The sequence below is a fragment of the Anser cygnoides genome, chromosome 14 (assembly GCF_040182565.1).
Source record: "Anser cygnoides isolate HZ-2024a breed goose chromosome 14, Taihu_goose_T2T_genome, whole genome shotgun sequence".
NCBI classification, from domain to species: domain Eukaryota; kingdom Metazoa; phylum Chordata; class Aves; order Anseriformes; family Anatidae; genus Anser; species Anser cygnoides.
The window spans coordinates 7,933,337-7,952,254 of record NC_089886.1 but is presented as its reverse complement, the minus strand read 5'-3'; the positions used below and the strand labels follow the sequence as shown (position 1 = coordinate 7,952,254).

At 42.2% G+C, this 18,918-nt stretch overlaps 1 protein-coding gene across 22 annotated transcripts in view; it reads right to left on the bottom strand.

Moving 5' to 3' along the window:
- The window catches only part of SGCD (sarcoglycan delta), a 517,792-nt gene that overhangs the window by 17,446 nt on the left and 481,428 nt on the right, over positions 1-18,918 (bottom strand). For all 22 annotated transcript variants that reach the window (XM_013176020.3, XM_013176026.3, XM_066977269.1 and 19 more), the window contains one exon: positions 16,082-16,154. In XM_013176020.3, the coding sequence (XP_013031474.2) occupies positions 16,082-16,154 (73 nt within the window). The remainder of the gene's footprint in view (positions 1-16,081; positions 16,155-18,918) is intronic.

The window sequence follows — 18,918 nt, the reverse complement described above, 5'->3', positions numbered from 1 at the left end:
TGGAAATGATTAAGTTCAGAAGCTCTGGGGACACTAATGTCACTGCAGGCCAGTCAACCTGGAAGATAAACACTGCTGGGCACTGTGAAAAGGATTGTTATATTTGCTTTCCACAAAGACAGTGGACTAGGTTACACTGTAGGCACTTGGCTTGGCAAATGAGACCTCTTCCGAGGCAAATTCTCCAGTCCTTTCTGCTGCTGGAGATGACAAAGCTACTAGTTGTGCCTGGGACTTCTGTGCTGGGAACACTTGCTGTCAAGGAGCAGGAACTCCAGCCCTTGAGCTCAGTTAAACCACGGGGCAGGCAGGCCTGATGGATGGAGAATGTTTGTACGTGGAACAACACTCGATGTGGGAGGCTAAATTATCCCACACAGTGCTGCCAGGTACCTGTGCTGTCCCTCTTCCAGTGCCAAAGCCAGTGTGGTTATTTCCGCATCGTGCACTCAGTGCTGTCACAGGGTTTGGTTGGGAAATGGCAGGATTCTGGCACCCTGCTCCAAAAGGGTAAAGGCCTGGTGGGTGCACTCAGGGACAGAAATGCAGCTTGTCCTGCCACTGTGACATCTAGCTCTCACTCTGCTTTGTGCTGTGAATACAGAAACAGAATTCAAATAGCTCTAAACTCTCCCATTTGAATATAAAAAAGGTAGTTTCAGAGAAGAAAAAGTGCAGACATGCTGGTGGCCTGAGTATATATAAAAGCAGCTTGGGAATATTTATATTAGCACAGTGCACAGCAGGAAAAGTATATCCGTACTAATGGCAAAGCTGCCAGTATATTTCTGAGTGACTTGCTTAATAGCACGGCACGGTGTGCTCACTGGCTGCCTGTCCACATGCTGCTGGGGCTCTGCACTCCACAGCTTCATCTGCTCCCTGGCGATCTGGGCCTGCTACATCACAGAGGAAGGGAATTTCCACATGGTCAAACCTGGCATTGCCCACAGATCACTCAAAGTTATACGTCTGAAAAGCAACACAGCCTCACCATCTGCATGAGTGTATTACGGTTTGACACTGGAAATATGGTTCACCACTGGAGTCACTCTACCATCCAGGATAAAGCAATTATTCAGCTGGAAAGGAATGCTGAATCTATACTGTCTATATACCTCGTACACTACCCAAAGTCTGCAATTCATGTATTTTAAACTTTTCAGAAATTGCTACTGTGGTAACTTTAATGCCAAAATAAACCAGACAAACCAATAAAAGTAGTATAAGGCATCACTTCTCCCTTGCTACTCATTTTCAGGACTTTTACACATACACACAGTTCTGTAAAACAAAAAACAACAAACAAACACATCAACAATGGTAATTCTGACATGTTTTTAAGATTACATGATCTCTTATTAGAAGCTTAGTGGCATGTCACAGGGAGACACTGTACCACTCTCATACAGTGACCGATTATCCTGGTCTCTTCCTGATGCATCTAGCCTTTCACTGAAAGTAGATCCCATCATTTTTCAAGTACTTGAGACAGATTTGCAAGGTCTGCACATTCCTATATAGTGACCACAAACACTTAAAGCATCAGCTATTTTTTCCAAGTTTGGTTCCTCTTTTTTGTTTATTTTTTAACCAAGTAGGAAGTGCCAGAATTGGCCAACATTCTTTTTTTTAAAAACAACCAGCTTGTGACCCTCTGATATTTACCCAGTATATACTATCATATGTTGATAAATAAGTACTATAAAAAATGAATCTCTCAAATTAGATGCTCAAATGCCTTAAGCTACTTTTGGAAATGTTGACTAATAATGAATAACTATTGCCTGCTCTTCTTCACTCTTAATTTCTCTTGTACTTTGAGAAGGTGCACTTTTTAAACTATAGAAAATGACACTCTTAGGAAGAACTTTGCATTTTTCTGACTGCAGCAAACCATAGTGAGAGTGGCTGATGGGTTCTGATGGGTAACACATACACGAGCAGCCTCCTAGAATACTGTTCTCTGAAAAGAAGGAAATTCTTCAGAAGTGGCCAGGTTATCTCCATAAATCAATACCACACTTCAAACTCCTGACAGCTTCTAAAAATTAAGGGACAGCATTTTTAAGAATTGGTCCTACAAAACTCTTGTAGTTATTCTTTCAAAAGAGCCATAATCTCCATTTGGGGAGTGAGAGAACCATTATGTACAAGCGTATGGTGGCTCAGTCAAAATTTCAGCCTAGCTCTTGAAGGCTAATTTTGCTATTCATCATTCTAATTAAAAACACAATGCAAACAAAAACAAACTTTTGTTTATATATGTATATAACGGAATGCTAAAACAAAAGAGCATTTTATTTGTTGTGGAATCCTTCAGTCACACTGGCAGGTTAGCCAGAGCCATTACCTACCATAGGCTAGACTAGGAAAGCCAGACACCACAGCAATAGTATGTGTTTTGCTTCCCTCAGAAACAGAGAACTAGCACCCAGCCAGAGGAAAGCTTCCTCAAAGGGATGATTAAGAAAGCAACACTCTCTCTGGTATCGCACAGACATATTGACATACTGCACCAGTCAGGGAAACATTTTTAATGCGTATCTGTGCACCTTTGCCTGCAGAACTCCCATTGCATTGACACAGCTTCCCCTTTCATGGCACATCAGTTCACAAAGTATGATGCAACATCATTGAAAATGTGTACATATCTATTAGAGGTTACAGCATAAAATATGCAGGCACCTTGAAATGAATTTCAGACTGTGACAGCAGGCAGTGACTGAATACATGTCAGAGGTTTATGATGAACTCTGGAGTGTCTTCATTTCAGAGGCAACATCCTTTTTTATAGGCATTTTTTATTGCTTGATTTATTCTTTATATCTGTAACTAACCTCTATACTCATAGATTTAGACTCCTGGTGTGGTGTTGCTTGAATGCCATGAATTTCAGAGCTCTGCAAAATTTTCTGACAAAGTCATTGCTTGGTCCTCTCTCACTGTTCAGAACAATCCCAATGGATGTAGATTAAATGATACCCCATTGCTGAACTAAGAACCCATAAAATCAAGACTTCTACTCGGTGTGTAGGTGCATCGTTACCTCATGACTTACATGGGAACTTTTTTTTTTTTTGAATAAAGGCAAAATATTGCCTGCAGGATATAGCTTGTTAATACTAACACCAAACGCACATAGATAACACCACATTACCACAGTTTCTGTACTTGAAAAATGATAGTGAAAAAAGCCAATGCCTGCTTTACAACCTAAAGGTTTAGATTTGGTGAGGAGCAGAAAAACGTTGCTGGAACCTGGCACAGCCCTCTCAGAACGGGCTTTTTTGCCCTGCAAGAACAAGAATTGATCACCTCATACTGAGTCGTGTGGAGGGTTTAGACCGAAACGAACAGTGATTACGAAGGACTTAATTTTTGTTCCCTGAGACTATCTGTCTGAAATGTCATTTGTAATTAATTAGATATATATAAACCGGATAAAATTCCGGGTGATCACTCTGGAAGCACTTCAGCTTCCAGAACCAAACGCCTCAGGTTTATAAGACAATGCCTTCCCCTGCCGTGGCGTTCTGCGCATGTGCACGCTGGGGGCTAAGCCACGCCTCCGGGGCGTCACGTCACCGCGGGCTTTGGGCCGTTGTGGCGGGCGCTGAGGGAAGGGGGGAGGAGAGGCCTCGGGTGTGGCGAGGGGCGGCCCCGTCCCGGCAGAGCCGGGCCTTGGGGCTGTTCCTGTGAAAAAAGGAAATGCAAGGAGATCGGGGGGTAGGGGGAAACGCGCCCTGCTGTGTGTAGAAGTGCTGGTTCCAGACGCTTCATGTGTTTGTCAGCTCCCTGTGTGGAAGCTTGCTGGGGAAAAACATTCCATCCACACGGTGGTGTCATCAGCTGGCCCTACGGAGTCTTAGTTACCTGAATAAAAAGGCAATAACACGTTCAAGAATTCCGTCCTTTCAGTATCATGTCTTGTCCCATCCTTTGCTGTAGCAGTGGCTTTCCCCATCGCACATAATAAATAAATAAAATAATAAATTAATTACTCTTAATAAATTAAAACCACAGTGTGCTGTGTGGTGTCAGTGGTTTATCTGGGGAATATCGAGAGATGTGGCACCACACACACCTCCCATCTGTCAGGTGTCTTAAAAAAGGAGGCTAATGAAAAACTGGTGAAGGGCCTGGAACACAAGTCCTGTGAGGAGCAGCTGAGGGAACTGGGGTTGTTTAGTCTGGGGAAGAGGAGGCTCAGGGAGGTCCTCATTGCTCTCTAAAACTGCCTGAAAGGAAGGTGTGGAGAGCTGGGGGTCGGCCTCTTCTCACAGGTAACTAGTGATAGGGCTAGAGGGAGTAGCCTCAAGTTGCACCAGGGGAGGTTCAGGTGGGAAATGAGGAGACATTTCTTCTCAGAGAGAGCAGTCAGGCATGGGAATGGGTTGCCCAGGGAGATGGTGGAGTCACTGTCCGTGGGATTGTTCAAGGAAAGGTGGGACCTGGCACTTAGGGACGTGGTTTAGTGGCTGACATTGGTGGTAGGCTGATGGTTGGACCAGATGATCTTGGAGATCTTTTCCAACCTTAACGATTCTATGATTCTATGATCTTTTAGAGACAGCTCCTCAGCTGACTTGTGTATGATAGCCTGTTTTCTAAAGAGACTTCTAATTGCAATATGAATTTATTACAAACCATTTCACATGCACACATTTTCAATCAACCATACCTTGTAGGCCATAAGAGAGAGAATTTAATTTCAGAAACCTTAGGAAGCAATAACAATCTTTAACCTCTGGCATCGCTTGAGAAGATACTGCATATTTTCGATCAAAATGAACAGCTCTAATAACCTGCTACTAATATCCATTTATATTTATTATTCCTTCATTAAAGTTAAGACACCAAATCCTTTATAAAAAAAAAAAAAACACTTCTTTTTCTGTCTTTTAAAATGTTTAATACTTAAGGAAGTGGACAGGACACGACATATTTTTATCACTGCCACACAGTTCAGCACTAGCAGCATAAACCCCTTCTGACTTGCTTTCTGCACTTATTATATCAAATATAAGCAGATTTTCACTGAGTTCACTGGCAAAGAACATCTCCTTACAGCAGCACATCCCTTCATTATCCAGCCCTCTCAGCTGTTTTCAAACCCACCAGGAGGCCATTTCCCCTCTGCTTTACAACCTCTTTTATGATCCTTGATGGCCTAAGTTTTTTTGTTTTGTTTTGTTTACTTTCTTGCTTGATTCCCAAGTGTCACTTCATAACATGTCCTCAGCCAGTTGTCCCACAACCGTCCTTAATGACATGAAACCAGAGAAAGAGGGAGAGAATGTGTTTTCCTTTTTGTATTGTGAAAGACGAGAGAACTCATGAACCGATGTCAATTCAACACAACAGAAAGAGAATTGCAGCTGAGATGGAGAGTTTCAGCTGGTGAAATAGCTGCTGGGTCCCAGGAGCCTGACACCCATTCGTGTTAATCTAACCCTGGGAGAAAATTCCTCTCCTTCTGCAGCTACTGCCCACACCCTGGGAAATTTGTTTCCCCTCTCTGGAGAACTGAGCTGCATTTCTGAATGTGTTTTTCAGGCTTTCTTGGAGACACCTACTTTATGGCTGTTATTGGGTTGTAATCACATTTCTGCTTCCTCATTTCCTGCATGAACCCAAAGCCATACAACACTGTGTGAAATACACGCTTATGAGATTGACTTCTTCTATCCAAGGTCACCATGTCCTCATACAGCTGAAGTGAAACAACATTATTTTATCTGCCAGCAAACCCATGTGTATGTATTGAGGTATGTATTTATAGCAGCCACATCTGCTGCTGGAAGAAATGGCGGCTGACACTTTGGCTTTCAAACCAGTAATGCTCCACCTTTAATATGGTGCTTTCATTTTTGTTATCCGTAACCTTTTCATTTTTTTTTTTTAAGCTGGTCACACTAATCCCAATTCAGCTGGGAACAAGAACTGGGGACTGCCAATTTCAGAGGCATCATCAGAATCTGGAAATAAGACGGTGAAGTCCCTGGGCTCTCAACTTTTCTAAGATGGAAAAGAGAAAGAGGAACCACCTGCAAGCTTCTGCCTGTGCTGCTAGCACAAGTAGCTGATGCATTTCCACTTCCTCTCTTCATGGGGCATGAGCATGCAAAAGGGACAAGATGGGTCACCAACTGCCTCCAGTCTAACACCACTACGCCAACTCACTCCTGAGCCCAGAACGAGCACATAGATAATGGTCACACACTAATAATATATTATTATCCTTATAGACGAAGTAGAGAGCATGGGAGAAACTATGAGTTTTGTAGGGATCCCCAAAGATGCCAAGCGGGAATGGATGATGAGCAGGACCTGATTGCTCATGGTGGTACCTAACAGAACAATCCAACTTTCAGAAAACACCTTTGCTAGGTGGAAGAAATCCCAATGACGTTCCAAAAGAGACCTAGACAGAGAGGGATGATGCTTAGTAATGTTGGCCGTTAGCTGTGAGGTCCATCCAGCCTCTGACAGAAGCAGGCTGAAACAGGTTCTTGAGGAAGGTGCGTGAGAAGAAGAGCGAGAGTGTAATCCTTTTTATAATTCATTTGGTGTGCAGAACATCCTATGATAACAGGTCCACAACTTCATTATGCATTTGCTTCCCTTATTTACTTTATGGCTATCATCTGCTAATTCAACTGGAGGCCTGAGAACTTGCTCAGGATGGGCTAACTGGCCACCAAGACTGGTTTCCAGTGTGAATGCTTGCAGGATCTAAACATGATTAGCTCCACCACTTGTGGTTTGACACTTTCCATGCAGCATTTGTAAGGCATGTGTACAGAAAAAGTAAAGGATCCTGTTTTCTGATCTGAATCTGCACACACATTTTCAGTTCCTGCCCATGGGAATTGCTATGATTTGCCTAAAGTCAAAATGACAGCCTCCTGTGCAATGCGTCTTACGAAGTGCAATGATGATATGGCAATTACTTCTGATGGTGGGCTTACATGGTACGCTGCAGAAAGCCAAGCAAGCCTCCTTCTTGCTCTAAGTACTGCCCTGCTGTCTAAGGGACACGGGTTTGACTCTTGAGTCATGTTTAGAAACGGGTTCTCATCAGACATGCACTGGGTCTGTGAGAGAGACAGAACTGAGTGCAAACACCATCTGAAAGCAAGGAGTGACATTCCTTTAGTATGACCTCAGCAATGCCGTTTGGTAGGAAATTCATATTATTCAAAAAAGCCAGAGGTGCCACACAAACCCATGGGATAAATCCATGCTGCAAAATATAGTATGGATTTATATAATATATGAGGAGCAGAGCAGCAGCACACCGCACATTAAGAAGATAAAATCAGTTCAAGTAATGAGGAAACAACACAGCCACCCTGTTTGGCCTAAAGAAAACAACTCTATTACATATGACACATAAATTCAGAATAAAGATTCTGTAGGCACAGTGAATATTTATGATTTCTCTTAATAAGTATACAAAGTACTGCTTTCAAAAGAAAGAATCCCATTATAGTTATAGATACATTTTTCTTCTCTTTAATATAGTTATACAACAGCTATCAATTCCTCTCTCCAGTCTAAAGTACAATTAATGTTTTTGTACAAGTGTTCTTTTTAATCACAATGGACTCATACAGCTCGAAGTACCTCGATCACGCTAAATAATAACTGTTATTGCCTTGATACAGCCAAGCCCTCAGGCATGAGCAGAAAGCAGTAGGAAACAAAATACCCTGCATCTTCTCACTCGAGCAGGAAAGCATCTAAACTGTCCTTTCCTATTTTGTACCAGGTTAATGAGGAGTCCATATTAAACACTCAGTTTTAAGGAAGCTGGTTGATAACTGCTGCTCTTCAGCAGTGAAACCCCAGCTGCGATTCCCATGCTGTGCTCTGCCTGGCTGCAGGAGCTGGCTTTGGTTTGCAAGAGTGCGTCCAGGCTTGCGTGCAAAGGCTCAGTGGGGAGATAGTCCTTCCTTAAAGGCAAGTACTGAGTGCTGAGTAAGGCAAAGATTTTTATTTTGCCTGCTTTGCTCTTCACTTCAGGCTTTAGAAATGCAAGATACACAGCTGGAGAGAAATACAAAAAGATAGAGAGAAATATTGAAGAAAGCCACGCGTTTTTCTACCCAAAAGCAAACATGGTGCTCAGTGGATTATATCCCTCTCATTTCTTTAAGATAAGAACTATGTTCAAAGGAAAATCTCCTCTTCTGAGCTATTCAGTCATTTTGAACATGATTACACCCTAAATATCACACTATTTGCGAAGGAAGTTAAAGATGGGATTGGGACCACAGGTGGGTAAGATGCTTTCCTTGTCTCCTTTCTGTTTACTTCTGCATTTCATGCTCAAAATCCTTGGTGCAAATAGCTCTTTTCTAAGTACAAATATTATGATAAAACAATAGTTATTGAGACTCTCACAGGGTATTACAAATGCCACATCCCACACCAGCAGATTCACAGCCCACCACCTCCCAGTTACCCACGTTCATGCAGCACTGGCAAGGCTCTGCTGCAAGGCAAACACGTTGCTCACCTTGCACTGAAACAAATGCTGGCTTGTTGGCCCTTCTCTCTGGGTCGTTGTCTAATGATCGCTTTCAGGAGGCTTACGGCTGCAGTTAGTCAATAACCTACAGATCCCATTAAAGTCAACGCTGCAAAAATGGTCCTTAGAGCCTGCAGACCGGGCATTCCTCCTAGGGCACAAGCAATAAGGTATGCTGCTCCTGAACAGAGTAGTCCTGATTAATCATTAGCAAAATATAAATGAGAGGCAATGTCTTTTATAAACATTTGTGTTGCAGAGGCTAGGGGGTATTTTTATCTTTTTCTCTAAGACCTTCCAAAAAAACATCACCTCAGGGAGCAGACTAAACTACTACCAGAAAGATACATTATGTTAGCTGGGTGTCACCACATCCTTTTAATCAGAACACGGCCAATACTCTGTATTATATGAATAACTAATTAGTTTCTCAACTTATTTCCACAGATGTCATTAAAAAATCTATCTGAGGAATGTCATCTGCACTTGAGAGAAGGACAAGCATTGTAATTAAGTATTAAGCCATTTCACCAGTATGAGTCTGCCATGAAGTGTGAAATGGCTATAATTCACATTTTTAAGACCTTGCATTTATTAGCATCTATTTTCTACTCAAGGTTAGTGGTGTGCTGCACAGAGAGTTAAAAAAAGGAAAAACAGCTTACATTTTTGTTATTCAAGTGGATGGATGTGGATACGACTGTACAGATTACTAACACTGATAGGGCTTCTCTCAAGTCCCAGAGGACTTCTGGCTCATACAGCTTTCTGAACGGCACTCGAAGGTTAGATGAATGCTCTGATTACAGAGCAAGTGATATTCTGCTGTTGAAAGCTAATGACAATCACAGGCGTAACACACCTAGGCAGGACACAGATCTTGTATACACGAAAAATATTCAGTCTGAGATAACAGGCAGGATTGATGATTAATATCTCCCAGAAAAAGGCTATGTTTGCATTAGGAAACCCCTATGGAATAAATGCAGAAGGAAAATAATGAACCAAGCTGTGCTATTTTATTCAGAGCCCAGGAAAAGTTACACTGGTCTCTGACTAGAGAAATGTAATAAGCATACACTTATGACTATGCTCCTTAAATATATACAAAAGGAGAGGAACCTTGCATATCCTCCAACCAACCACCAAATAACAGACAGATTTCCATTGCTGTCTATCCCATACACTATGCCATTTGGCAGCAACTTAATTTAGAAATCTGCCCCTTACCTCCCTATTCCCACTCTTCTGTTTTCCCTGAAGGGCCACGTAGCTCTGGTGGATGTTCCTGCACCCACAGACCTGCACCCACACGTTGCTGCAGCACAGGGGACACAACTACATCTGAAAAGAGCCATGCACCCAACTGCAGGTTGCTCAGCCACGAAGCCTGACTACTTTTTCTTTTTTCCTAGTTTAAGCCGATCTCATTTTTTACTTCAGCAATCGAAGCACCTTTATGCCAAGCTCACTTTCCTGCCAAGCCTGCTTTCACTGTCCATTAGCCCTCCTTGAAAAGGATCTGCCTGTCTATGGACAGATCCTATTAGCAGCACAGCGAGCAGGGCAGTGCCATGATTTATACAGCTGGGATAAGTCAGCAAAGCTCTGTCAATGCCTCTGCCATTTGCCAGGTGTGTGCCTCCTGATTATCTGATCCATATCTAGGCTTCACCTGCTAAAAATAGGGAAGGAAAACACACCAAGAGCTAACCCCCTCGTCTGGTGCTGGGTGTGAAAGAGGTGACAGCCATTAAGGGGAGATCTGCTGGGGCAACAAGAGAGAACAGCAAGTCCCCTCTGCAATGGGAATATTCTACCAGATGGAAAGCCCCTGCAATCAACTGCCTCCTTAACCCCAAGCCTTATATCAAATGCATTGTGTAAAGTGCTCAATACACCATCCCCAAGAAGCCTTATGGAAAGGCTCCCTTTGACTTGGGAGGGCTGTGGCTTGTCTACTATAATAGATGGATGGGCAGCAGCTTTGAAGGGATGTCAACAAGAGGAAAGGCTAAAGCAAAGTGGCTGTGGCTGTGAAATCAGTGTGAATTGCGCTCTGAAAAAGTCTCATCCAATAGCAAATTCTTCAGGAAGCTTTCTCTGTTGTGAGAAAATTGTTGAATCGCACATGGTCTCCTAGATTAGTTGTCTAGGAGTGATGAGGACTTCTGCCATTCAAAAGAAACTCATCAGGGTCCACTTAAATTAGCTTGAAGTTTAGAAATGAAGAACCTGTTCTCTCATTTCAGTTGTACACTGACAGGTTTGCATTGACTTGAGTGGAGATAGTGTTATAAATCCTGCCCTAGCTGTGTCACATTAAAATAGTTATCACATATTTCTTACCAAGTGGAAAGTAAAGCTCATTCCAAGGCAAAAGTCTGTTGTAGTCTAAGCTGGTAGGACTGCCAAAATTACTGGGATTGCAGTGGCATAACAGAGAAAATAATTGCATCCTTTCTGGCATATCAGTCCAAAAATAACACCAGTTAGATACAAGGCTAAAATGACCATTTTTCCCTTGCTGACACCTCACAGAAATCCCCAAGTGTTTGTTGTAAACTAAACTATGTTTCAGGATCACACACTACTCCCATTTCCCACTAAATACTTCCTCTTTTATACAATTCTTTCCCCCTCCCCATCCCTCTAATTTTTGTTCTCTTAATCTTCATTAATGTACTGGGTTTTAGACAGAAACATTATTTGTGTTCGTACTTATTGAAAATGTCTCTGCTGCTTTGTGAAACACAGCTGAGAGAAACCCTAATTCGATAAGAATTATTATTTTACAAAACGACTATTGTTACATTAGCTAAGCACTGTATTTAAATTGCTTTTTGGTACAATAGGTCTCACTTGGACTATTTGGATAGTTCAGTACTGTACATGTTAAGGTAGAATTGCACTAATAAAATCAAACTGCAAGTGCATTTCATCTGCCATTTGGTAATTTCAGTGCTTCGTAATTAACTTTGGTCAAAAATTACCCCTTCATGCCCAAGGGATTAATTCTCCCTTAACTATATTTGCGTATTACAGAAAAAAACAATCATCCATTGGTTTCCTGGCCTTGCATGAGCAGTTTACTGCATTTTTTTTAACTTACAATAACAGTGTATGAACTCCAGGTCTGCGCTTGCCCCTCATGGAGGGAACTTTATGCTGATTTATTTTTATTTAACTTTAGGAACAGAAATGCCCTAAAACAGGTTTCCAGCAACACACTCCAGGTGCCCCTGCTTGGCACGACCTGGCCATGGGGTAGGTACCTATCCCTGAGTCTGAACAAGGGAGTTTGGGTTGAGGAGGCACATTCCTGGTGCCTGTCACAGCAGGACCCATCAGATGAAGCCCACACGCTCTCACCCTGTGTCACTGCAAGGGTTCACCAAGCCCAGGAACTGGGTCTTAGCAGGAGCCAGGGACAGGTGCTGTTACACAGCACCCATCCAGCATACGTCCTCCCAGCTTCCAGCACTCAGCAGTTTAACATCACCCCCCGATGTTTTTTTTCTTATATCGGGCAACTCACTTTTTAATTACACACCCACCCCCAATTATTTTCCTCCTCATCAGCTAGTCTACCCCTTATCGTTCACCTCAAAGGATGTCTCAGTGGCAGTGGAAGTGCTGAACTTGTGACTGTCAGACAACTTCTGTTACACGCCTTAATATATATTTCCTATTTGAAAGAAGACAAATAGCAGAAGCCAGGTGATTTCTGTCAGTGTCAAGGAGAGGCTCTCAAGACAGGCTCTCACCAAGTTACTTGGGCTCTATTTAAACAGTCCAGTGAGAAAAGGGCATCAGGAATTCAACCTTTATATATAGGCCATCATAAGGACACCAACTTGCATTTTAACGAGTCAATACAGATTACTAGAAATATTTCAGTGGCCCAAACAAATCTCCCAAACCTTTCCCTTAAACTCTTCAGGAACGATACTGAATGGCAATGGTAAGCAGTCCAAAAAAATGAAAATAATTTGAATTTGTTTGTTTTCCTTTTTACTGTTTTTGACCAGCTTACAACCCAATGAGCAACTACCAAAACTTTTAGGAGTCTAAAAATAATTTCATTAAGTAAAAACATGAAAATATTCACAAAAGTATACTAATAGTTTTTCATATATTTCTATTCTGAAGTAATTATTAAAGAACACTCTTAATCGCAACAAGAAAATATGAACCATTAATAACACCCACCTCTGCATTAAACAGGGCATTTATGAGCTCTGCCATTCCTAATACAGCTGATACCGGGCTGTGTAGGATTCTTGTTTTGGGACACATGAGCCTTTCTGTAGCATAGGAATCATGGATAATCTCCTGAGAAGACGGCAGCAAAGTTTGGACCTGGGTCAAACCAGCACCCAACCAATTCCTGCAGCCTTACAGCTCTCACATGGGATTAGCACGTAAGAAAAAGCTGAGCACATATTGCCACCTGAATTTTCTCCATCTTAACCACTGTAAACTAAAGTATTTTAAAAAGAGCACGTAGAAAAAAGGATCACACGGAGCCTGCTAGTGCTCTGAGAGGACAGCTACCTTGTCTGTTCTCCAGGAATGTGGCCACCACCTTGTAGAGCAGCCAGTTACTAATAAAGGAATTTAGAAGGAATATGAACTAAAGATCGTTCATCAGCTAAGCGGGGACAGAAAGTCTATGGAGAATATATATGCCATTGCTCAGAGTTTATCAGTCTTTGTGACACTTGGGCATGATGGAAGGCCTGTGGGATATGGAAGAAAAAGAAGGAAAGAAGCAGAAATGATTGGCATGATGGCATACCGCCTGTGTCGAAGGAGAAATCAGTCTGTCTGTTAAGTAGAGGAGGAAGGGAAGGAAGACATACAGATGGTCTGACTCCCAGTAGTGACAGGAGCAGTTGGTCTCCTCTCTTTCTGTTAGTGACAGTCGTTGTCACCTTATTTTGAAGTCTCCTAAAGAAAAAGTGGGAGTCTCTATGCTACTGAAAAGAGCAAATGGATCAATCATGTAACTAATCTTAGCCGTTTGGTCTAGGAACAGTGATTGAGGTTGGTGGTGCTGGTGACAGCCCACAATAACAGACCGTGCACCTTCTCCCCAGGAACTTCAGCCTAAGGAGGAAAGAAAGGTCTGTAATATTTGTTACAGAAAAAGGTCTTTTAGTGTCAAGCCAGCTACTGAGTCCATGTTTATAATGCTGCTTTCCTAGTGGTAACAGATAACAGCTCTGGACCCATAGCTGCCACCTCATTCAGTCCCATTTCACTGCAGCATCTTTTTAAACAGGCTAAAAGGACACCTTATGCACGCACACTGCTATCAAAATAGGAAGGTGCCAAAGAATATCACCCCAGAGTAAGATTACTCCCTGTGAGAACTCTGTGCTGCACCCAACAGGCTCCATTTCACCTAAGAAGCAGGCAGTGCTCCAGCAAACTTGGGTATGCATAGAGAGAGAAGGATGGTTCTTGGTTTGGGGAGGAATAGAGCATTTGCTCTCAAGAAACCTTACTTTCTCTACACAATGCTACCCTTGCCTCTTTTCCTTTCAGGGTGGTGGAAAAAACATCTATCTTTTGCCAAGATAAAATTTTCAGGAGCACATGAAATGTTTTGGGACCCGTCAGGTCCTTTTCCAAAGTAAGCCCTACTAAATTTCAATTATTTTCCCTTAAAAAGCCCTACTAAATTTCAATTATTTTCCCTTAAAAAGCAAAAGAAAATCACCAGATTTTTAAAAGATTTTTTTTTTCAGACAGTCCACTAATTTCAAAGAAAGCCAGTTATCCAACAGCTCTCTACGTAGAACAAGTGAAATAACAAGAATTTAAAGCAGATCGAATATACTGAATCAACCCCTTGCATGGATACCACCATTAATTCATTTCAATTTAATTTAGCTTAATTCTCTTTGGAACAGAAGCATACTCAATCAGATTAAGGCTACTTTAATTCACATTTGTCCCCTCTAATGTGACATCTTACATTTATTTGGATTAAATTCCCTTCCCACATTTAGAAAATTCCTAAGCAAGCACAAACTTGGACCTAAATCACTACCAGAAATGGGACGTTGTTGTCTAAATCATTTTGATGCCACTGGATATTTTATACTTTTTTTTCCCCCTCCCCCTGAAAATGTCTGCAACGACGGGCTGAGTGAGAAAGCCTTTGCCACTTGAACCTCACCCACAATTCCACCCAACTCATGAGTGCTTCGTTTGCCTGCTCTGCCCAGAGGAAAGGAGGACACGTGTGCCCTGCACAACCCTCCCCTGCCCTCCTGGGGCTCCTTCCACCACAGCAGACCCTGGAGCTGCCCCAGCAGCTGCATGGCAGGCTGAGCAAAGACTCCATTTCTTCTTTATTTTTTTAAAGGAAGTATACCAAGACTGAAAAACAAAACAAAACAACAACAAAAAAACCCACAAGGTGGTGTTTATGACACCACTCCGAGGAAAAGAATAAACTTTCATAATGAACTGAGTCACATCACTGGTGCACTTTTGGTCTGACATGTGATCCCCAGAGTGCAGATTGGGAACAATTAGAGTGTTTCTGGAGAGAAACTGAAAGCTAGTGATAGACACAAGGGAAGACAGCCAGGATGTTGTTCATCTTTCACGGTAATCTAGGCTGGACCACAACTACCCCCAGTATCAAAGCAGAGAGAGTTAATGAGAGGTTGTCTCCCATCTCGGTGCATCCAGAGCAAATCTGCAGTGCTTGCACACAACTTCAGCTGTCTGAAGATTGTTTTATCCCCAGCATTCTCCAGGAGAGGAGTGTTTGCAACCATAGATATAAAGACAAGATGTCGCTTTCCATTTTTTCTCTCTTTCTAAGCAAGAATAATTTGAGCACTGGTGAAAAACCCCTACAGCCCTTTTGGCTGGAAGGTTGCTGCAGATTTAGTCATCATATGATCAGTTTTTTTTTCAGAGAGCAGTCATCGAAACTAACCTGTAGTGACCTTCTTTCTTTTTAATTTTTTATATTTTATTTTATTTTATATAATGCATAACATTAGTTTGTGGGAAAACTGGTTCTCAGGAACTGTGCAGTTTTCTCCCTCCTGATACATTGCTGTCAGCAAGAGGTATCTCTGGAAGTTTCAGCAGTGACATGCGTGCACAGCTAGACCCAGTGCAGGTCAGGGAGGATTTGCATTTCTGCAAGACAGATAATGCTGGAGAGCATTACCATTTTGGCTATTTTTAAGCCCTGTGATTCGGCAGAGACTCCCATACCTCCCTGCACAACCAGCAAAAGATTTCTCTATTTCTTTGCAAAGGCTGAGCCCAGGGTAAGCAGAGTGTGTTACGGAGGAGAAATGATGCTCTCATTACCCACGATTGCCTTTAGCTCGGTCACATCAGACATAAACATGGAAGATCCCTTCTCTTTCACGGCATCCCCTTGGTGATGCCATCCAAAGCAAAGCCCAAGTTCTTGTGCAAAAGCAGAAATGATGCCCAGCAGTATGCACAACTCCAGCAAGGTGCCACTGAGTTACCGTTAAACCATATTCCAAAGTTTACCTTAGTTCCTTGAAGGGGTCTGCCCTGACATTGGGAGTTTCTATAGATTTAGGGAACACTGTGCCTTCTGCTCCTGAAATCACAAAACAAAACAGAAGACAAATTGTAAACATTATAAGCTGTTATCAGGGGAGTGATTGTCAAATCATACCTAGGTGCAATTTAACCCATTCCCTGACCCCATTTCTCTCTTGCACACATTGCTTCTGTCCCCGGGAAAAGCCAGACCTTGATTACCTGAAATTGGTTGCCTTGATTACAAGTGGGATTTGCCTGCAACCTGCACTTCTGGTTGTAAAAGCAGCTGCTTGTACCCTGAGCGTGGGAAGTGTTTGCTGACCCAGCTGATGCAGGGAGCTTGGAAAAGATACCTCCTTGTTAACAAGACTTCTAATCCAGCTACATCCCTCATTAATGAACCTGCATGCATGTCAAGAAATTATCTTTTGCTCTGAGAGATACTCAAAGGAGAAAACCAAATTTTGGCTCAGCCACTGGAAGTGGCTCAGGTCAGGCTGTGCTTTTGCCTGGGGAAAAGGAGGGAGGTGTTCTCTGGCTGAAATGCAGCACAAGCAGGCAGGAGATGGGGCTCTAGTCCCAGTTCAGCCACTGGTTTGATGTGAGACCCAGAAGTCATTTAACTTCTGCACATTTCCCCTTTCTTGTACAGACAGTGGGGCGGACAGCACTATCCCGATTTGATGAGTGTTTTTAGATTATGAGCTGTGAACTGCTAGGTAATATTAAACAGCTTTCCTGAGTTTCAGGCCACTGCGATCCCCTGATGTGACCACCTGCATAACACAGGCTGGACGTTTTCACCCAGCCATTTCTGCATCAGGTCCATATTTTGTGACTGCTTCTTAAGAAGCATGTACTCTTCCTATTTCAGTTTTAAGCCAAAGACAGCCTGTGTCATCCTGTGGTAAGCCTTTCCACTGTCTAATTGTTCTAATTTTTAAATGCGTATCTAACCTGAATTGGTCTCACATCAGCTTTCAGCCGTTAAACTTTCTTGTGCCATTGCATGCCAATGAATAGGTCCTGCACGAACAGAAATCCCCACCTTCCGTAGACGGTTACTGATGGTGACCCAACCACATTAACTTTCTCTTTGATCTTCTTGAAAGTAACATCTTTCTAAATCATTCCTAACGTGAATGATTCACATTTTCTGGGCTTCTTACTGCTCCTTTTCTGAACCCATTCCACTTCTAAAACACTCTACTCAAGACCTCAGGACTGTACGCAGGAGTCCCCAAGGGGTGTCACTACTGCTCCATGCAGCACAGTGGCACTTTCTCTCTCCTACTGAAACTTCCACAGCTAACACATATGTGAATGATAGTCTTACCACACCAGTGCACTAGAAATCTGTTTCCTGATCTCTAGAATGTAGATGCCTACCCAGTGAGCAAGTGTGACCTACATTCCTGAATCTGGACCTGCAGTCTTGTATTCAGATGCAGTGTGACCAATTATCCAACGTAAACTTTACCAGTGGCATTTAAAAAAAAAAAATCCTTAATTTTTTCTTTGATAAACCTATTGGTGCCAACTACAGATCCTGACAAGATCTTTTAGATGCACTGTTTGAGATCTTTCTTAATATGTGCTATTAAATTTGTTACCTACGTGCACTCTGGAAGTCAGCATTATAGAATAAAAAAATATTCTGAGATGATGCAAAACACACAAACACAACATCCTGCTGTAACTACTGTTCTAAGCGAGAAACACACGTGGCTTCCACATGACTGCTCTTTCCTTACAGTGAAATAGATTAACCAAGCCATCCCACTGTGTTAAATGAAAATCAGAATAAAAATAAGCACTCTATAAAACAAAAAGCAACTCCTACTTTTTAACCAAGAGAACAGCAAAGTAATCTCAAAGATGACAAAAGCAGCCTAAAGTTTGAGGCTTTATACTTGGGTATTGAAATTGATCCTATGGCCCAATACAGATATTTAGCTCTTAACTTTACTATAAGTCTTCATTGTTACAAGTTGTCAAAAGCAGCTGTAACTTGCCAGCCATGAAGGTTATTATTATCTGATCTGTCCTCTCTCAACAGTTTCCAAATGATTTAAGTCTCTGCTTATCCACACAATTGCCTTGGTTATTAGCTTTGCAATGAAACTTAGCAGAAGACGCAGCCTGCACATATCTGCATAATAGCACAATGATTTTTGAGGTGAGAAAGATGAGAAAGTGAAGCTGGAGAGGTGCAGATAGATATTCTTGCACCCTTTCCACTTGCATTGCTTATTTGATGACTCTGTTTATGTGGGTAATTATATCGTTTTTACACACTAAGTGTAAGATCTGCAAGTAACCAGAACTGTCTGAAGAATAAGGGAAAACTTTCGCATATTTCTAATGATCTGGAACTTTCCAGGTGTTCATTATTTTTTTTTGAACGCAGGAAGCAACTTTAGAAACAAAACTAACGGAGACTCCGATGTAGTCATTTCAGGAAGGCCAAAAATAAAAAATACCCTCCTATTCCTTTCATCCATCTCATTTTCCTTTCCCTTCATACAGATCTTAGACCCTCTTTTCCTCTGTTCATCATTCCCCACATCCACGGAAGAGTCCTTTATGCACTGAGAACAGGAATGAGATTTCCAAATCTCACCCTTTTTTCTCCCTTTTGATATGGATTAGAAGTGAAGGCTACCCACCTTGATAAGGCTTACTGCCTTGACAGTATCATCTCTTATTATTCCCTCTTAAGAACATGAGCTCTCCCAAAGGGCCGCCTGTCCCCATCACTGTGTAGGACAGCAGCCACGAGGGGATGCTGAGGAACCAGGACTGAGCCCTGCCATCCC